At 49.2% G+C, this 22,157-nt stretch overlaps 1 protein-coding gene across 2 annotated transcripts in view; it reads left to right on the top strand.

Moving 5' to 3' along the window:
- MED14 (mediator complex subunit 14) overlaps positions 1–22,157 on the top strand; it is a 941,548-nt gene that overhangs the window by 707,280 nt on the left and 212,111 nt on the right. Inside the window, exon 24 of one of the 2 annotated variants that reach the window (XM_078658289.1) lies at positions 19,552–19,683. The exons of the other annotated variant lie outside the window; for it this stretch is intronic. Coding sequence (XP_078514415.1) covers positions 19,552–19,683 — 132 coding nt within the window. The remainder of the gene's footprint in view (positions 1–19,551; positions 19,684–22,157) is intronic. 2 annotated transcript variants of the gene reach the window in all.

The raw sequence follows: 22,157 nt of genomic DNA, 5'->3' as shown, positions 1-22,157 counted from the left end.
TGAATTTAGAGAGAACAACAGCAAGGGAAGAGGCCGAGGCAACTCAACACGCACTTCACCTGTAACACCAAACAGTGACTTCCCTCCTCTACACCCCGTATTTCCCAATGTCTACCCGTCTGGAGTACAATCATCTCAGACAGATGAGTTCTACAAATTATCCAATATGGTTATTGCCTGGAACTTAGACACTCCCCCCAACATTCCTCCAAGATCACACACAGTCACAAGAACATCTCAACCAAGAAGTTCTCTCTCTGTTACAGAAAGGAGCTATAGAACCAGTCCCATTACAATATCAAAGGGCCGGTGTGTACTCCCTGTATACTTCTGAATTCCCCAAAAAGACTGCTCTCGGGGGGCGTGGCGAAGACGGCGGAGTGAGCGGACGTGTATCGCCACTGCTCCTGCCAACGGCCCTGTTTCAGCACCGGTTCCGACGCCTCCGTGCCCGCAGTGTGGGGCTCTGGACTGTCGGAACCGACTACTCAGCAGAGCGGAACCGGAGTTCTTGGCGGAAGCGCAGCACGCGAGGGTGCGGGTCGCCTACGGGCCCGAAGGCGCGAGGCGCTCCATCCCCCCTCCGATCCGAAGACGAGGCCGACCTCGGTGGAAGACACGACCGAGCGGGGAGCCCCCTGCCTCGACGATTCGGTGCAGCCTGAGGCGGGCAACAGCAGCGATCGCTAAGGGGCGGAACCGAGGCCCGCGGCAACTGCGGAGGCGTTCGGACAGACGGCGGCGCTGGGCTGTCGGCCCGGTAGGCGGCGGAGCTGTGAAGAAAAGCCGCGGGGCCCGGAGGTCGGAAGAGGCGTGCAGCAGGAAAGGCGGCCGGAGGCGAGATCCAAGCCCGGGTGCCGCGAGCGGCGAGGCGGTGAGTCCCGAGCCACAGCAGCGAGTGGGGACAAAAGGGCAGAGGGACCCCCTCGGCGGGCATACGGCCTGGTGGTAGCTGGGGCGCCCAGATAGAGACATCCCTGACCAGGGCCCGGCTGTCTGTGTGGGGCCTTCAGCGGTCGGCAGCGAGTGGGGGCACAAAGCTGGTTTCACCAGGGGCATATTAACTCTCTTCCCGACGGGAGCCTGCCACCCCAGCATGGCAGCAGGAAGTGTCTCAGGCATCCAAAATAAGAGTGCTATAGCGTGAAGGGGTTTCCCACGGATGCTAGGAGAAGTAACGGCTGGGAACCTAAGGGAAGGTGAGACTCATCTATGCGGAACAGAGGGAGTGGTCCAAAGCGGAGCCTGACTGAGCGCGAAACTGCGAGCGACCGCGCACAGAGCGAGCCAAGAAGGGAGGCTCTTGCAAGGGTGACCGAAAGGAGCAGGCCGGCCCCGTGGAGACCCAGCACCAGTCCGGCACCACGGTGAAGGACATAACATACCGGGATAGCAAACGGAGACTGGAACGCCTGGTGGTACGAGCGCCGGAGAAGCGGGATGTCGACGGCCAGGCCTCCTCGAGGCAAAACGGTGAAGGAACTGTTCGCTAAAACACAGACCCCCACAGAAGGACGCAGTAGCCCCGACACCGAAGAAGATGGATCAGGCCTCCGACAGCGGGACGGAACCCATCACGAAGGCCTTTCTGGAGTCCCTCTTTGCGTCCCTGCGGGATGATATCCAGACTTTTAAGACTGAGTTCACCAGCGAAATCCGGGAGGTACGGCGCGAGATGGATGGCATAGGGGAAAGGGTGGCAGACCTAGAAACCAAAAGTGACGACAGGGACACGGAACTCGCGGCCCAGCAGCAGGAGATCATCCGGCTACACGACCAGCAGGTGGACCTACAGTTCCACCTGGAAGATTTAGAAAATCGCTCTAGACGCCATAACATTCGCATTCGCAACGTGGCTACGTCCGATGCCACCCAAGATGCGTTTCGCTACGCTAGAGAGCTTTTCAAACACGTGCTGGGGCGGCCATTGGACTCTCCTCTACAGCTAGATAGAGCTCACAGGGCTGAACCGCCCCGAGCGGCGACGGCGCCCCCTCCGGACATTTTGGCATGCGTTCAAGACTATCGTACCAAAGAGGAAATACTACAGAAAGCACGCCAGAAACACCCGATAGCATTCCAAGGCACATCGCCACTGCTATTCCAGGATCTGGCAGCGCTCACGCTACACAAGCGTCGGCTCTTCAAACCAGTCACGACTCATCTGCAGCAGAACAACATTCCGTACAGCTGGGGCCACCCCTTCCGCCTCATTTTCAGACTGGAGAATAAACAATACCAGCTCAGTTCGGTCGCGGAGGCCTGCACGCTGTTAGGGATAGAGAAGCCCGAGGACGGCACCGAGGCCCAGGGATCCGCGCCAGAGACAGGTTAGAGAAAACCACAGTGGAGCCAACAGCGGAGACGGAAACGAGTTAAGAAGCCACCGGCGCAGGAGATTGCAGCAGGACAGCGCGCCGCAGTGGATGCAGTGGCCACGGATAACGGCACCGGTTCCACGGGATGAGAGACCCGATGACGCCTATTGACCCGGATGTCCGTTTTGGCCACATGGCCGTTGGCGGGAGGGCGCTCCCGAACAGACTAGTAAGACTACCTTACAATTACCTTTTTTCCTTTTCATCCCTGGATGAGAGACAATGACAATTTGCAGTTGTTGGGGGGGTGGGGGGGTGGGGGAGGTGGGGGGGGGGAGTTGGGGTTGGGGAGGGAAACTGGTCAATGGTTCGAATACTGGTAGGGACGGCTCTGACGTCAGGAGGTTGGAGTTATGGCGCAGAAGCAAGCTGGGGAATATCGGACCCGGCTACTCTAGGGCTGCACAAGGGGCAGGGAGTGGGTTGGAACCTCTAGATGAAGGGCGATGAGCTGATCATCCTCACACTGAACGTACGCGGCCTTAATAATCCCGCTAAGCGCAAGGCGATCCTACTCCACCTAGAACAGTCCAGAGCGGACATATGCCTATTGCAGGAAACTCACCTTCTGAACAAAGATTGTCAAAGGCTGAAGTCCTGTAAATTTCCCCATCAATTTTTCTCCTCATGCCCGGATAAGAAAGCGGGAGTTGCGATCTTAGTGGCACAAAAGTTCAGGGGCAAAGTGTTGGGGAAGTTGGCGGAGACCAAGGGGCGCCTGCTAGTCTACAGGTTCGCAGTAGGCGACAGGACACTCACGATAGGTTCGCTATACGGGCCCAATGACGGTCAGGAACACTTTCTTCATAGAGCACTCACGGACGTCACCGACACCACTGATCATCACATAGTTTTGGGCGGGGATCTAAACTTAGTTTTCGACAACACACTAGATAGATCCTGTCAACGCACTACGCAGGTGGGGGCACTTACTACAGCGGGCAGAGCCAGAATGCGGGACTTAGGATTAACTGACCTTTGGCGCGAGCTGCATCCTGGTGAGAGACACTACACGCACTTCTCAGCTGCCCACCAAACATATGCACGGCTTGACTATCTGCTGGTTTCCACTGCCACAAAATCGCTCACCATCAGTGCCGACATAGGAACTGCCTCACTTTCCGATCATGCCCCGGTTAGGGCCGTCCTCTCCGTGCCAGACACCCAACGCCCAAGCAGGACTTTGCGCCTCCGAGACTCGCTGCTGCAGAGGAAAGCGGTGGCCACCAAAATCCAAAGCGCGGTCGCTGACTATCTTATACATAATAACAACACCGACACCACACTCTCCACGCAATGGTCCGCGCTGAAAGCGGTTCTCAGGGGTGAATTCATATCACTCTCGACTGCAGAAAATGCAGAACGTCAGGCTAAGAGAGAAGAACTTACATAGCAGACCAGAGAGTTAGAACAGATGCACCGGAGGACGGGGGCGCCGAGAATATGGAGGCAGTTAAAAGCGGTCAGACAGCAGCTTGTAGCACTCGACCTAGATAGAGCAGAGTATGCAGCACTACGACTGCGCCACGCCTATTATACGGGCGGGTACAGGTGTGGGCCCCTGCTGGCACACAAACTTCGCGAGGTCACGCAGCGCAGAGAGGTGCGAGAGATAAGAAGGAGTGATGGTATCACAGTAGACGGAAACCAAGCCATAGCGGAAGCCTTCAGTGCATTCTACGCAGGCTTGTACTCAGCCGACCCTACTAGCTCAGAGGCGGAGACAGAGTTCTTGGCAGGTATCCCTCTGCCGGAGTTGACGCAGGAACAAATAGACTGCTTGGAAAAAGACATCCGACCAGAGGAGGTAATCTCCGCCATCTCCCGGCTCAAATTAGGCAAGGCCCCGGGACCAGACGGTTTTCCAGTAAGCTTTTATAAGACATTCTATAGCCAAGTAGCCCCGCTACTCGCACGACTCTTTACCTCTTTCGCAGAAGAGGGAGCGATCCATAGAGATCTACTGGAGACGTCCATCGCAGTGATACCTAAGCCGGGTAAGGATAGACCAATCTCCCTCTTGAACGTCGACCTCAAGCTATATACGGGGATCCTCGCCTCCCGGTTAGGACCGTATATGGGGGGGCTGATCGATCCGGACCAATCCGGATTTATCCCTGAGCGCCAGACCTCGGACAACACTAAACGGGCCTTTCACCTCCTAGAAAAAGCTGCGTGGACTGAGGGTGAATAAATGATGCTGGCCATTGACGCCGAAAAGGCATTTGATAGAGTACATTGGCCCTACTTGGAGAAGGTGTTACTAAAAGCAGGGATGGGGCCTAAATTCCGAAATAGGGTGTTCAATTGCTACAAATTCCCGACAGCAACAGTTCGAGTCAATGGGTCCACGTCTCCCCGATTTGATATCGAACGCGGCACCAGGCAAGGCTGTCCATTGTCCCCTCTCTTATTCGCCCTATATATGGAGCCTCTCGCACACCTCCTGCGCTCCGATCCGGAGGTGCAGGGTATCAAATTTGGGGGCGACGTCCACACCATTAGCCTATACGCTGACGACGTGTTGATTTTCCTCGCGAAACCCCGGAGCTCCTTGCCGGTGTGCGTCGCGGACCTACAGAGATTCGGCAGTGTCATTGGCTTCAAAGTCAATATGACCAAGTCGGTGGCCCTCGATTTATCCCTGGATCCCACTACACGCATTCACCTTCAGGCACTGTTCCCCATACCGTGGACGACGGACACGGTCCCATACTTGGGGATTCAATTGGCACCCTCTCTTCAGACCTCGGTAGACCTCAACTACACTAAGCTGCGACAGAAAATCAGAAACGAGTTGGGCCGATGGAAATATTATCCGCTATCCTGGCTGGGTAGAGTGGCGGCTGTTAAGATGACGATTCTTCCCCAAGTCTTATACCTCTTCCGAACGATCCCTCTTGCACCACCTCGAGGCTGGATAAAACAGACGCAGTCAGACTTGTCACAATTCATATGGAACAGGCGGAAACCCCGCCTGAAGCGCCAGATCGCCATGCTGGCACCGGAACAAGGCGGAATCGGGATACCAGACTTAGCGACGTATTTTCAAGCATCCCAGCTCCGTTTTCTAGTGGAATGGGTCAAATGGGAATCTGGGAAACACTGGTTGTTTCAGGACCAGGCTGTTGCGGGACGGACTCTGCAGGAAATCCCCTTTATGAGACGAGAACACAGGCCTCCCAATCTCTACGCATCCCTCATCACGCAGGTACCCCTGGAGATTTGGGACTGAGTGGGGGTTAGTCAGGAACTCACCACCCACCCTTCCCCCCTTACGCCCATCATAGGGAATCCGGAATTCTACCCGGGGATGGACGAGAAGTCGTTTGCGTGCTGGAGGCCTGCCGGTTGTCGGGCTCTCCATCACGTCTACAATTTCGGCAGGAATTTGGCCTACCAGAGACGGAAAGGCTCCGTTACTTCCAGGTTAGACATTGGGCACTCAACACCACAGTGAGGTCGGAAGCGGACAGACACCTGACCAAATTCGAACACTGACTGATCTCCTGCACCAACGACAAACAACTGATCTCAGACCTCTACAAGATGCTCATGCAGAAACACAAACACACGTATAATGCAGGCAGGGTGCGCTGGGGGCGGGAGCTGGGGAGAAACCTGACACACAAGGAGTGGGAGGGAGTCCACTATAGAGCGCGACACTCTGCCTACCACATGGGACTTACAGATACACTCACGAAAGTCGCGTCCTACTGGTATTACACCCCCGAACGCCTGTACGAAATGGATAGCAAACAAGATCCTCGGTGCTGGCGCGGCTGCGGTCGGATTGGCACGTTAGTGCATGTACTTTGGGACTGCCCACTTTTACAGGAATACTGGAGCCAGATATTAGGGGAGGTAGACAAACACTTTGAAACAGACATCCCACGCTTCCCCGCTTATGTGCTCCTGGGGTTGCCTAATGCACTGAACTATCCACTGAGATCACGGAGAGGACGACTAATAGCGATCGCACTGGGGTCAGCGGTGCAGAACATAGTGGCGCACTGGCGATCTAAACATGTCCCCGCATATCAGGGATGGCTACATCGCCTCTGGATGGTTCTGGGCATGGAGAAACTGTCATTATCTAGGGCGGGGGAGGGAGCGCGTTATGCAGAATTGTGGAAGCCATTCTTGTTCTTGCTTGCGTCTGAGTTCACGGAGGTGACCTGTCCTAAGTACCTTCGGCTGTTGAGACTGGCAGACACCGGAACAGAGCCAAAATCACAGTGACCTGCCAGTGAAGATTTTGTAGGCCCTATACAGAGGCACAAGCGGACCATGGACCACAGGGAGGGGGGTGGAAGGAGTTTGGGGAGGGGGTGAAGATGGGAGGGGGGGACAGGGGATCGGGGCATGGGAGAAGTTGGAACTGTCTACGATAGGCCCTTCCTTCTTTTCCCTTTCTGTTCTGTTATGGGTTGGTTATTGAACCCTTAGGATGGGGGTCTTCAGGTGGCCGATAAGCCGTAGAAGCACATGACAGCGTCTGAAGAGGGAATGCTGGACATTCAGCGGCAGTAACGTAGATGTCAGGGCTACTGGCCTTTCAGCGGAAGGGGGGGGTAGCAAGACCTCAGGGAAGCGCTCCATCCACATTATGTTTATGATGCGGCCGGCCCTGGGTGGGTTGTAGGCGGCTTGCTGTGTATAAGTCTGCTTGCTCATAACGTGATCAGGTTTTGTGTCTTCCTCAACACTGCTTAGCGGGTCTGTTCCTAGACGGATCTGCCACTTTTAAGTGTCAATTTTGAATTGCCACCTGTTGTACCCTCAATAAACATATGGAATACTAAAAAGACTGCTCTCTCAGGCCCATACTAGACCTATGAGACGTCAGACTATACATCCAATCAGATCACTTTCATATGGTGACACTTCAAGAAAAACTCCCGCTCCTTCAGCAAGGCGACTTTCTGTCCACTTCGACAGTTTGTCGTAGCGGGGCAACATTACCAATTCAAAGTTCTCCCATTCGGAGTCACTACTGCTCCCAGGGTTTTCACCAAATGCCTGGCAGTAGTCGCAGCTCATCTACGCAGACAACATATTCACATCTTCCCATAATTAGACGACTGGCTCATAAAAGCCAGCTCACAAGCATACTGTCTACAACATACTCACACAACAGTGCTGCTGCTCCACAATCTTGGATTCACAGTAAATCTGTCCAGGTCCCATCTCCAACCCTCCAATACGCAAGCGTATTTGGGAGTCACTCTAGATGCACATAAAGCTCTAGCCTATGCCAATGCGGCCAGGATCCACAACATTCAAACTCTACTTTGGCAGTTCCAGCCTCAACACTCATTGCTAGCTCAAGTGTACATGCAGTTACTAGGAATATTAGCGTCTTGCATCCTAATAGTCCCCTACGCAAGACTTCAAATGCATCCCCTTCAGGAATGCTTAGCTCGTCAGTGGAATTATCAGATCTAGTGTTGGTAGACGACCGCACTCATCGCTCTCTGCAGTGGTCGAATCCACAAAACCTTTCCAAAGGGCGGCCCTCCATCTGCCCGATTCCATAGACAGTGCTAACAGCAGACCCATCGCTTCACCTAAATCATCTAGAGCTTCTAGCGATATTTCTAGCGCTCAAAGCCTTTCAAGTCCACCTGGTAGGCAAAGCTGTCCTGATATGCATAGACAACATGACAGCAATGTATTTCATACAGAAACAGGTGGGGAAACACTCTCTCCAGCTGTCACAACTAGCACAGACCATCTAGAGGTGGGCCATACGTCACAAAATGCATCTCCTCCCAGAACACCTTCCAGGAGTAGACAATCAAATCGCAGATCTGCTCATCAGACCGAGGCAACAGATCCACGAGTGGGAACTACACCCTCAAGTTCTCCTCCCATTCTTTTAGATGTGCGGCTTCCCAGACATAGATCTATTTGCCACACACAGATCTATTTGCCACACACAGATCTATTTGCCACACACCAAAACGCAAAATGCCCAAGCTTCGCCTCCAGGTATCCACACCCATTGTCCAAAGGCAATGCACTATGGATGAATTGGTCAGGGATATTTGCCTACACTTTTCCGCCTCTCCCACTCATTCCACTAGTGGTTCGGAATCTCAGGCAGGTGTCCATGACACTAATCCTAGTTGCTCCCACATGGGCCCATCAACCGTGGTTCACCACCATGTTGGAGCTCTTAGTAGTCCCTCACCGAAAACATCATCTTACTACCAATCTCCTCATGCATAGCCGTGGAGAGATAAGACATCCAGATCCCGGTTATCTCAACCTTCCAATCTGTTACCTTAAGTCATAGTTTGGCTACCTTAATCTTACGCCAGACTGCATGAACATTATCAGAGAGGCTAGACGTCCTACTACAAGCCCTTGCTATGCAGCAAAGTGGAAGCTGTTTGTTATTTATTGTAATAACAATCAGATCAGCCTGCTTGATGCTTCAGTTCAGAACATCATCTGCTATTTACTGCATCTGCAGCATTCAAATTTAGCGTACACACAACCATACGCTTAGATTTTGCTGCAATAGATGCATACCTTCAAAATGGACAACATCTGTCTCTCTTCCAAGTGCCTGCTATCAAGGCATTTATGGAAGGACTCAAAAGAGTAATTCCCCCCAAGGCTTCCAACTGCCCCAATATGGAATCTGAATATTGTCCTCACCAGACTGATGGGTCCACCCTTTGAGCCATTGCACAAATGTGAGCTGCAGTTTCTCACATGGAAAGTCGCTTTCCGCATAACTATTACATCACTGAGGAGAGTGGGTGAGCTCCAGGCACTAACCATAGAGGAACCATTTTTACAAGTACACCAAAACAAGGTGGTTCTCCGGACTAACCCTAAATTTCTACCCAAGGTGATTTCTACCTTCCAAATCAACCAATCTGTTGAGTTGCCAGTATTCTTCCCTCAACCAGATTCTGTGGCAGAATGTGCTCTACACACCTTAGACGTTAAAAGAGCGTTACTGTATTACATAGAAAGGACAAAACCTTTCCGTAAGATGAAACAACTCTTTGTGGCTTTTGCCCCACCTCATAAAGGTGATCCCATCTCAAAATCAGGTATTGCACGGTGGATAGTCAAATACATTCAGACATGCTATGCAAAAGCAAAATGGACTTTTAACATTTACCCCTAGAGCGCACTCCATTTGCAAACTAGGGGCTTCTATGGCTTTCTTAGGAAACATCCCCATAGATGACATCTGCAAAGCTGCAACATGGTCTACACCTCGCGCTTTCACAAACACTATTGTGTAGATGTGTTAGTATAACTGCATTCTAGTGTGGGCCAGGCAGTTCAATGTACACTCTTTCAAAACTCTGCAACAGCTACAGATTAGCCATCGCTTTGGGAGATTATTGCTATATAGTCTATGCAAAGCATGTGATCTACAACTCGCATGCCTTGAACGGAAAATGCTACTTACTCGGTATGCATCTGTTCTTGGCATGTAGAGCTGTAGATTCACATGCGCCCACCTTGCCTTCCTGGCTACCTATACCTGTTTCAGTGATATCTTACTTAGATACGTACACATGGACATCTCTATTCTACTACTACTACTAACTCCATTATCACCCTCTGAGGGAAAACAATCTAAAAATGGAGTCGATGCCCATGCTCGCTATCACCAAAAGTCGGAGTCACCTATCTTGTGCCAGGATAACACTTCTTTGAAGAAAAACAAAGTGCATACATCTGGGCCCAACACTAGATGGCTGGCAATCCAAATCATGTGAATCTACAGCTCTACATGCCAAGAACAGATGCATACTGGGTAAGTAGCATTTTCCTTATATGTTGTAATAATGTAACAATTGAACCACTAGATGCTACTATACAACAACTCATTTGTTATCTGTAACATCTACAATGTGCAGGCCTTGCATACACATCCATACAACTACATCTTGCAGCAGTGGTTGCATATCTTCAAAACAGACAACATTTACAGTGCCAGTAACTAAATCCTTTATGGAAGGCCTTAAAAGAGTGACCCCATAAAACGTTCCACCTGCATGGAACCTTAATATTGTTCTAACAAGACTTGTGGGTCCAAATTTTTAACCAATGCAGAATTGCCCAAATCAATTTCTTTCTTTGAAGGTTGCTTTCTTGATTGCTATCACTTGACTAAGACTTGTCAGTGAGATTCAGGCATTAACCGTTAAAGAACCATTTTCCAACTTCATCAAGGCAAAGTGGTTCTTAGCACTAACCCAAAGTTCATTCCAAAGGTAGTCTCTGCTTTTCGTGTTAACCAATCGGTTGAGTTACCTCTTTTTTTCCCTCATCCTGATTCTGTAGCAGAAAGAGCTCTACATATATTAATGTCAAAATAGCATTATAGTATTATATTGATCGAGAAAATGATTTTTGCAAAACAACTTTTTATTGCCTTTACTCACCCTCCTATAGGAAAACCGATCTCCAAATTTTGTATTTCTAGATGAATTGTTAAATGTATTCTAAGATGTTATATCAAAGCCAAAATAATTTTGTCTATTCCTCCTAGAGCACATACTTCTCGTAAAATATGAGCATCTATGGCCTTTATATTGATGTTACTAGACTAATTAAGAGTCATTGTTACAGCCTCTAAACTATGTTAAATATGGAACTGCTATTGTGATATTCCTATCTGACTCCCAGCTCATCCATAGGAATGATTCAAAAACATGAATCTAGGAATCAAACCAATACTAGAGAATTACTATAACCAGTAACTAACGTTTTTCATACTTTGCCCAGAAACTGTCAGTTTCTGGTGGTGTGCTACTCCATCAACTTGAAAACAACCTTCTCTTTGAAACCCTGGGATTTAAGAAGGTAAAAATACTGCATCCTTCCTGGTAAGTAAATCTGGTCAGTGGAACTTCATACCACAGCATATGAGTGCTGCTTCCAGCTATGAATTACCCTTTTTAGGTCTCGGCTAGTAACGCGCTGAAAGCGCGTTCTCGCCAGAGAACTATAGTCGGCGTCTCAGCAGTCTGAGAACGCCGAAGTGAGACAAGACCTGGCCGCTCGCAGCGTTTCCCCATAGGATAACGTTGTGCGCGCGGCCAGGTCTTGTCTCCACAGCATGCCAATGCAGACCGGATCGCGTTGCGCGCCTCTCTGGAATGCAGGGGGAGTCTGCAGAGAGGCGCGCGGCGCTGATAAACAGGCTGGCTGCAGACGCCGTGGTGCAGCACCGATAAACAGGCAGGCATTGCTTCCTCCCGGCCGCTGTCCGTGTCCCGCCCGCTGTCCGTGTCCCGCCTGCTGTCCGTGTCTTGTTTAATACTTCCGCCGTGCTTTACCGTTAACTTGTTTATTCATCCTATGTTTACTGCTGTGGTGGAGATATGAGTGCTTCACGATTATAACACTGCAAGTACCAAGTCTCCTGTGTTTTCTTGGATAGCGGTGAAACAGCCCAGGCTTTGTTACCCGACTGACCGCCGGTCGAGGGGAAATGCTTCACGTTACGTGAGCTGTTCTCCAGTCACTCTTTCTGGAAATGTTGCAGTGCGCTGAGAGTGTGATGTGACGCAAGGCCTGCCTTCGTCCTTGCTGCGTCATGGCTTAAGAAAGTGAGCGAAAGGTTTCATTCTACTCTCACTACAGCTGTGCGACCCGAAATGAGCTAAAAGTTTGGACAAAACGCTGAGTGTCTCAATAAAACCACCCGGGGGCTATTTACAGGAAGCACTTGAAGGATTTGCGATAGCATTACTCAGGGGCATCTGAACTCCGCGTTTAGCTACTGCAACCTGGACTGATAAAATACTGAATTATTATGTAAATGAGACATCGGTGTTTGCACAGAACCGCCGATCTTAAAGTTTCACGAGAGAATCACTCATTAGAATTGCCTCTTGGCTTCAGGATTATATAGTTATTTCAATTTCGTCTGTGTGTTCTCTCACTTATTACAACATGATACGGCGTTGTGAAGCTTGTTTGTTCAGGGATTCTATGCGCGTTCAGTTTTTCATCGGAGGTACGTGCCGGGTTCTTATGAAGTACATGGGAGCAGTTTAACAGAATGTGAGCACTCGGATAACTCTATTGTGCGGACCAGGCATATGTGAGTGAGCACGAGCTTCTGGCCAGCGCGCCGGAGATGCACCTTAACCCTGCGTGTAAAGAAGCATCGCTGTGTCAGGTACCGAGAACTCCGACTGCTCTGCCGTGGGCTTCTATCCTGACCCGCCGCATCCTTATCATTGTACAGGGGCGCCATAGCTCTGGCATTGGGCCTCAATTCTGATTCCAGGATGCCACGCCCTCTGCTCTTTCACTACCGGGTGCGCACACCACAGCTCTGTCAGTGCACCTCAATCCCGACCTGCCACATCGTCTGCTATTTCAGTTCCGGAGCGAGCTTGGCTCCGGCAGTGTACCTCAATCCCGACCTGCCGCATCCTCTGCTATTTCAGTTGCGGAGCGAGCATAGCTCCGGCAGTGTACCTCAATTCTCACATGCCATGCACACTGCTCTTTCAGTACAGGGGTGCACAGCGCCATATTCTCCTGTTTTTAGGTCCGGGGCGTGCACAACTCGGTCAGTGTACCTCAGTCCTGAACTGTTGACCCTCTGCTATTTTTGTACTGAGGAGCATCCTACCCACCTCAATCCAGACCGACCGCACCCTGGGCTCCTGCAGTCCCGGAACGCCGCAGCTCTGCCAATGTGTCTCAATGCGGAGCTGCCGCCCCCTGCTGTGCAATACAGGGCGCACTCACTTCAGCCAACGTATCTGAGTCGGGACTAGCACAGCATCTGTTACAGCACCACCACACTGTGCCAAAGTACCTCGACCCAGACCTTGCGCAGCCTCTGCTGTTACACGACTGAGGCACACTCCGCTCTTCCGATGCGCACCAATCCTGACCCGCCGCAGCGTCAGGTATTACAGTACTGGGACATACTTAGTTCTGGCAGTGCCACTCTGTACAGACCCGTCGGACCCTCGGCTCTCACAAGCACACACTATCTCTTCCCTGTGGCTCCCCATCTTTTTCAGGGTGACACCCACACACTGCAGAGTGTGAGTGCAGAGTGAGTGTGAGTGCAGAGTGAGTGTGGGTGCAGAGTGAGTGCAGAGTGAGTGCGGAGTGCAGAGTGAATGCAGGCAGGGCCGGACTGGCTACAGGGCAGTTGTGTGTGCTGCCGAGCAGGGGGATGCTTTCGTTGATAGGGACCTGTGTGTGCAAAACGAAATTCGTTTTGCTTTTTTTGTTCAAAGCGCACGCAGGTCCCCATAAACGAAATACGCCCATACCACGGAGAAATCATCCCCCTGCTCGACAGCACACACAACTGCCCGGTAGCCAGTCCGGCCCTGAGTGCAGGTGCAGAGTGAGTGCAGAGTGAGTGCAGACTGAGTGCAGACTGAGTGCAGGGGCAGAGTGAGTACAGACTGAGTGCAGGGGCAGAGTGAGTACAGAGTGAGTGCATGGGCAGAGTGAGTGCAGAGTGAGTGTAGAGTGCAGAGTGAGTGTAGAGTGCAGAGTGAGTGTAGAGTGCAGAGTGAGTGTAGAGTGCAGAGTGAGTGCAGGTGCAGAGAGAGTGCAGAGTGAGTGCAGGTGCAGAGTGAGTGCAGAGTGAGTGCAGATTGCAGAGTGATTGCAGAGTGATTGCAGAGTGAGTGCAGAGTGAGTGTGAGTGCAGTGTGAGTGCAGAGTGAATGTGAGTGCAGAGTGAGTGCAGAGTGAATGTGAGTGCAGAGTGAGTGCAGAGGGAGTGCAGAGTGCAAAGGGAGTGCAGAGTGCAGAGTGCAGAGGGAGTGCAGAGTGCAGAGGGAGTGCAGAGTGCAGAGGGAGTGCAGAGTGCAGAGGGAGTGCAGAGTGCAGAGGGAGTGCAGAGTGCAGAGGGAGTGCAGAGTGCAGAGGGAGTGCAGAGTGCAGAGTGCAGAGGGAGTGCAGAGTGCAGAGTGCAGAGGGAGTGCAGAGTGCAGAGTGCAGAGGGAGTGCAGAGTGCAGAGTGCAGAGGGAGTGCAGAGTGCAGAGTGCAGAGGGAGTGCAGAGTGAGTGCTGGTGCAGAGTGAGTGCTGGTGCAGAGTGAGTGCTGGTGCAGAGTGAGTGAGTGCTGGTGCAGAGTGAGTGAGTGCTGGTGCAGAGTGAGTGAGTGCTGGTGCAGAGTGAGTGAGTGCTGGTGCAGAGTGAGTGAGTGCTGGTGCAGAGTGAGTGAGTGCTGGTGCAGAGTGAGTGAGTGCTGGTGCAGAGTGAGTGAGTGCTGGTGCAGAGTGAGTGAGTGCTGGTGCAGAGTGAGTGCAGGTGCAGAGTGAGTGCAGGTGCAGAGTGAGTGCAGGTGCAGAGTGAGTGCAGGTGCAGAGTGAGTGCAGGTGCAGAGTGAGTGCAGGTGCAGAGTGAGTGCAGGTGCAGAGTGAGTGCAGGGTGAGTGCAGGGTGAGTGCAGGCAGGGCCGGACTGGCTACAGGGCAGTTGTGTGTGCTGCCGAGCAGGGGGATGCTTTCGTTGATAGGGACCTGTGTGTGCAAAACGAAATTCGTTTTGCTTTTTTTGTTCAAAGCGCACGCAGGTCCCCATAAACGAAATACGCCCATACCACGGAGAAATCATCCCCCTGCTCGACAGCACACACAACTGCCCGGTAGCCAGTCCGGCCCTGAGTGCAGGTGCAGAGTGAGTGCAGAGTGAGTGCAGACTGAGTGCAGACTGAGTGCAGGGGCAGAGTGAGTACAGACTGAGTGCAGGGGCAGAGTGAGTACAGAGTGAGTGCATGGGCAGAGTGAGTGCAGAGTGAGTGTAGAGTGCAGAGTGAGTGTAGAGTGCAGAGTGAGTGCAGGTGCAGAGAGAGTGCAGAGTGAGTGCAGGTGCAGAGTGAGTGCAGAGTGAGTGCAGAGTGCAGAGTGATTGCAGAGTGATTGCAGAGTGAGTGCAGAGTGAGTGTGAGTGCAGTGTGAGTGCAGAGTGAATGTGAGTGCAGAGTGAGTGCAGAGTGAATGTGAGTGCAGAGTGAGTGCAGAGGGAGTGCAGAGTGCAAAGGGAGTGCAGAGTGCAGAGGGAGTGCAGAGTGCAGAGGGAGTGCAGAGTGCAGAGGGAGTGCAGAGTGCAGAGGGAGTGCAGAGTGCAGAGTGCAGAGTGCAGAGGGAGTGCAGAGGGAGTGCAGAGTGCAGAGGGAGTGCAGAGTGCAGAGGGAGTGCAGAGTGCAGAGTGCAGAGGGAGTGCAGAGTGAGTGCTGGTGCAGAGTGAGTGCTGGTGCAGAGTGAGTGCTGGTGCAGAGTGAGTGAGTGCTGGTGCAGAGTGAGTGAGTGCTGGTGCAGAGTGAGTGAGTGCTGGTGCAGAGTGAGTGAGTGCTGGTGCAGAGTGAGTGAGTGCTGGTGCAGAGTGAGTGAGTGCTGGTGCAGAGTGAGTGAGTGCAGGTGCAGAGTGAGTGAGTGCAGGTGCAGAGTGAGTGCAGGTGCAGAGTGAGTGCAGGTGCAGAGTGAGTGCAGGTGCAGAGTGAGTGCAGGTGCAGAGTGAGTGCAGGTGCAGAGTGAGTGCAGGTGCAGAGTGAGTGCAGGGTGAGTGCAGGGTGAGTGCGACTGCAGAGTGAGTGCGACTGCAGAGTGAGTGCGACTGCAGAGTGAGTGCGACTGCAGAGTGAGTGCGACTGCAGAGTGAGTGCGACTGCAGAGTGAGTGCGACTGCAGAGTGACAGTGACTGCAGTGTGTGAGTGTGCAGGGTGACAGTGACTGCAGTGTGTGTGTGCGCAGGGTGACAGTGACTGCAGTGTGTGAGTGTGCAGGGTGAACAGTGACTGCAGTGTGTGAGTGTGCAGGGTGAACAGTGTGTGAGTGTGCAGGGTGAACAGTGTGTGAGTGTGCAGGGTGAACAGTGTGTGAGTGTGCAGGGTGAACAGTGTGTGAGTGTGCAGGGTGAACAGTGTGTGAGTGTGCAGGGTGAACAGTGTGTGAGTGTGCAGGGTGAACAGTGTGCAGGGTGAGCAGTGTGTGAGTGTGCATGGGTATGAACACTCGAACTAAGTCCACCACACACACATACATAAGATCACACACATAAGACCACACACATACCACACACACACCACACACACAACACACACACCACCACTCTCTCACCACCACTCTCTCACCACCACTCTCTCACCACCACTCTCTCACCACCACTCTCTCACCACCACTCTCTCACCACCACTCTCTCACCACCACTCTCTCACCACCACACACTCACCACCACACACTCACCCACACACACTCACCCACACACACTCACCCACACACACACACACACACACACACACACACACACACACACACCACCAGCCATCAGTGCACGCTTTCACCAGGCACAAACACCACCAGCCATCAGTGCACGCTTTCACCGGGCACAAACACCACCAGCCGTCAGTGCAGGCTTTCACCAAACACACACACACACACCACCAGCCATCAGTACACACAACACCAGCCGTCTGTGCACGCTTTTACCAGGCACGCACACAACCAGACGTCAGTGCACACTTCCACCAGGCACACACACCTCCAGCCGGCAGTGCACGCTTCCACCAAGCACACACACCACCAGCCATCAGTGCACACATCAATTGTTAACGCATCCACAATAAAGTATTGTAGCAATCGCAATATGGTGCACTTTACTTTTAAACATATTCATCTAAAGCGCAGCATGCCACCATTGCTACAATTCCAATCCAACCCACATAATTCCACTACACACCACATGCATACTCTCCATAACACATGGCTAAAAGACATTGCCATTTACAATGCCATTAGCACTAACTCAAATAAATCCGAGACCTATTGCATTTCCAGTGCTTGTTTTTTTTAGTGAAGTTTTCTGAAACCGGTACTGTTTTAAAATATTTGATCATACCGTATGCGGTTCCCGGGCGAATCCCGCTGTACACGATATGAGTTGTAAGTTTTGGAAGAGGTACTGCATTTATTACATTGAGTCTCTGATTTGGTTTCACTCGCCTTTGCAAATACCTTTCTACAGAACACTCAAGGGGGAAAGCATTGGTTTTCAACAAATCTTGCTGTAGATCAAAGGGTGTTTGCTAGCCTTTCATCTAGTTTTGAGTTTGGAATATTACCAGTTGTTTTTCTCTGAAGTCAGACTTTCGCATTCATGTGCATGACATGTAAATCAAGATCACGTTTTCTGTAACCCAAAGTAACAAAAGACATAGACTCCTCGTAAGATAATTTTTCTTCCACTGGAATTTGATCTGTTTATCACCTCTGCACATCTACAGACAAGGATCAGCACCAAAAAACACTAAGAGAGACAGAAGCAGATCCACAATGCCAGGATTACCAGAGATTCTGTTTTTGCTGCTGTATACTATCTTTACAACCAGTCGGATCAATTTGTTTGCAGATTGTAGCAAACTATTTATTTGGGCTGGACAAGTGTCTTTCTCAAATGGTAAGGCAACCTCATAGGAAATGTCACATAAATTAAATTAAATAAACCTGTGCTTATCTTCTGGAAATGTGTGTAGGAAACTGGGCTTTGGTTGCAGTTATCCCCCCACTTTTTGCCCCCTTTTAAGCTACTAGATGCTTATTGTCGACTCCACTGGACTGAGGCCTGCTAACCAGAACTCAGTGCCAGTGCTCATTCCCCACAACAAGGTGTTGTATCATTGTGCTACAATTGGCTAAGGACTTTAGCACCTCTGTAAGTTCCTAGTAGATGGTACCCCAGGTACCTAGGGCATGAGTGCTAAAGAGGTCCCAAAAGGCTGCAGCCTATCTTATGTCACCTTAAGGAACCAATACACAAATTCCAGCCATTGCAGGCAGTGTGACATGTTGCAAAGCATGAGTGAAAGACTGGATGATGTCCTTTGGCTTGCAGGATGTGTGTTTTTATATACCTATCCTTAAGTCGCTCATGGGGTACCTGCAGTTTGTTGTAGGCTCAACTCTCTACCAGTTTGCACTCTCCGTTTGACACATCTATGAAGGGTGGGGAGCTCAGTATTCCCGTACCTGGATTATTGGCTTCTCAAGTCGGGCTCACTGCGGTTGGTGTGAGAACAACTAAACATCACAGCATGTCTACTGTTAAACTTGGGGTTTTCCATCAATCTCCCAAGTCGCTCCTGGAGCCTGTGCAGCGCCTCCTGTTAATAGGAGCTACTTAATGCAGCACTGTCCACTTTTTATGAAAACACAAAATAATATAAAATGTTACAAAACTAAACGGGTAGATGCATTTTTGCCTTGTTCATGTTTTCTGGATTTGCCACTCAATGTACCCAGACTCTCTTTTAGAGCAGGCTAGGAACAGCAAAAAAATGGGTGTCCCTGCTCATCTAATAATATGTTGCTATTCAATGTAAAGCGATATTGCTGCAGTTTTAAGAATGTAAGGACACTTTGTTCCGGGTTTTGCCACAATTAAATCTAAGATGTTATTAATGCCATGATTATTGGGTGCTGTAATGCAATTGTCGAACCATGTTATTAAATCGAAAGATTTCACGAACTCTAAATAATCTTATAGGTGTTTGCTTTATAAAATTCTTGATGAGATATGGTAGAGCGCTTCCTGGTATTCTTTGCATTTCTTTTACAATAAAATGTGTTGGATATACGTTAGATGCATTTTATAGTAAGGAGGGAAAGAACTGTTCACAAAATATGAATCATGTATCATTTACTGTAAGCTTAAATTCAAATGGCAATATATTTGTTTAAAAAACATTTTTTGATGCATTTTGGATTAGCAGTTCTTCAAAATCTTCTCTCAAGGATTTCTTTCTTCAGCTGTTCCATTGAAGCAGTGAGAACCTATTAGTTGTATTTGGTAAATATTATGACAAAGTGTTTTGAAGTAGCTAAAATCTGCAGGAGGTAATCAAGGTGCTGTGCTGACAGAGTGACTTAAGATCTCAATTGCCATTACTATTGCAATATATCTCACGTTTCATTTTATTTGCAAGGCTCATGTTTCGTTTTAGAACCAGATGGCTGCCCATGGCATTAATTGGACTGCTGATTTCATGGGTGGAAGGCACATTAACGGTGATGGGTCATGATTTTCAGATTCACATAATACAGCCTAAGGAAAGTCACAATTTGATATTCTGTTAGGAAAAATATATGTCTAAGAGAACCATACGGAAGGTAAGTAACCGGTCTTTCTTTTTATTTCTCCCCTTAAGGAAATCTGCATGCTGCAAGTTCTCCTAGTGGTGCATTAAGAGCACCGTCGCCTGCATCGTTTGGTCCAACTCCCTCCCCTTCATCCCTTGGAATGTCAATGGGGCAAACAGCTAACTTTGCCAGTCCACATGGTGAGTCCTAACTCTGGGAAAGGGGCACTTCAAGCCACAACATACAGTTTGATTAAGTTATGTTTCAAACCACTGATAAACAATTAAAATATGTTGTAGTGTTCTGTTTAAGTTCATTTAAAGATACAATAAACATTAAGTTGTGCTTAACCCATTTTTGCTGTATAAATACATAATTTTAGTAGTTTGTGCTTTTATGGATTGAATCAAATTTCCAGCATCTGTAATTTTTGTACTTTTTTAAAATATAAATGCGCTTCTTGAGTGTTTTTCACAAACGGTACACAAAGTCCACTGAAATTACTTGAGTTTCCAATGAAGATAATTTTCCTTAAATATAAATTTATGTTAACAAATAGAGTGGAGACTGAGCTCTAACAATGAATGGAGATTAACCAAGAATTTAGATCTGGGGCCTGGGGGACAATAGATCAAGAGACCTTTAAAAGTGCCTTCATTTCCAAAGCTCTTCCTGCCACTTCTGATCATGGCAGAAAGTTTGTTAGAACAAACCCCCATTTTGTGGTCAAAATGAAATCTTGGTTTACATTAACTTAAACTGTATCATAAAGGATACCAGTTGTCAGCTGTAGTCTGGTGGATCAGATCCGAGAATATTAGACGATGAAAAATAAATAGACAAAAAGTTAAAGGTCTTGTATAGATCAATGGGCCTTTTTGTCAGTTTGCGGGAGATATCTCAGTGAGTAAAATCTATGCTAAATGTATGGTTCACTGATATTAGATGCTATTAGCAGACATCAAGTGAATCGGGTTACATTGCTGGTGTTTTGGAAACCTACAAATAAAGTGATGATAAAAAGGTACAGATGTAACTTATTAGATGGAACTAGTAGTTAACACATTTCTAATACTTTTGTTTCCTTTGGCCGAACGCAGTGGTCTATTTGGGGAGTACCATCTGAAAAGGTCCCTAGAAATGTTTGCCCTTCTTTGTGCAGTCCCTTGTGGGCAATGAAAAGTGCCTTAAATTTTACCCACTGACTGACTGGCAGCCAGTGAAGGTCTCGAATTGCTGCTCTAACAGACTGATGTTTGGAATATCCAGAATCAGTCTTGCAGCAGCATTGTGTACTGCATGTAACTTCCTGAAGAGAGTAGATTGCATATTGACGTATAATCCATTGCAGTAATCAAGTTTAGACAAGACTTACGAGGTTACAACCAGTTTTCTAGAGAATTTTGGAATGAACGGGAGAATTATTTGTATGGTCTTGATTGTGAAGGACGAAGAAGAAACTACTTTGGAAAATTTTGCTTCAAAGCTAAGTTTCTCATCTATGATAACCCCAAGGTTCTTAGCTTTATCCACAGGGGTAGGAGGAGGGCCAAGATTATCTGGCCACCAAGCTAGGGACCAAGGTGGGTAAAGGTTTCCAAACACGATCACCTCTGTTTTGCTTGAGTTTAATTTCAAGCAATGATTGCTCATCCAGTGACTCAGTGTGAGCATACAATCACGGAGTTTTAAAGATTGATTGATGTCCTTATCCACTGTTGAGATCACCAACTGGGTGCGTCAGCATAGGAGGTGGGAATCAGATTAAAACTTCTTATCAGTGGTGCCAGTTCCGCTATATAAATATTAAAGAGTGTGGGGCTCAGCGAAGAGCCCAGCGGAACACCACATGGAAGGGTGGCGACTTAAATTTGCCCATATGAACTGTTTGAGTCCTCTCTGAAAAAAACGATGTTAACAGGGAGAGGGCTTTCCATCCTATCCTAATTGATTTTTGTCGATGAACCAGAAGGGTATGATCTACTGTATCAAATTCGGCGGATAGGTCGAGCACACCAAGGCTGCTGACCCACCGCCGTCTAGGGAAGAACAAATTTCTTCTGTAGTCTTAATCAGTGCTGACTCTGTACTATGATTAGCTCTGAAGCCAAACTGGCTATGATCTAGAATCTGAATAGCTGCAATAAAAGTAGAGTTCCACATTTATAGTTATCTCGATTATTTTGGCTGGTAGTGGGATTCTCACAGTGGGCCGATAGTTGGCCGTGTCAGTTGCATCTAAATTGTTTTTTTTTTTTTTTAGAAGAGGCAAGATACAAGCCTGCTTCCACACAGTGGGAAAGGATCCTTGCGCTATCAACTTGTTAAACATCTTGGATAAATACAGTCCAATAAGATGGCAATATTTTGAAGGATCTTAGGAGGGCAACGATCTTCTGGAGAACCTGATTAGGCCGTAGAAATCGGTTTGGTGATTTGCATAGGAGAAGTATGAGAAAAGTTAAAAAGAGAGGCTTTCCTACTATTTTTTTTGCTCAATGGAGTTACCATTTGGCGTGGAGTGGGCAAACTGATCATAGATTTGATCTACCTTTGTTCTCAAGGAGAGAGCCAGGGCATCACAGAATTCTTGATTATGATTAACAGAATCATCTTTTGTAATTGAGGTCACATTTTTCACAGTTAGAAATAATTATTTACTGGAACTGCCGGC

Source organism: Lissotriton helveticus, chromosome 8, assembly GCF_964261635.1.
Source record: "Lissotriton helveticus chromosome 8, aLisHel1.1, whole genome shotgun sequence".
NCBI classification, from domain to species: Eukaryota; Metazoa; Chordata; class Amphibia; order Caudata; family Salamandridae; genus Lissotriton; species Lissotriton helveticus.
This window is presented reverse-complemented; position numbering and strand designations above follow the sequence as displayed.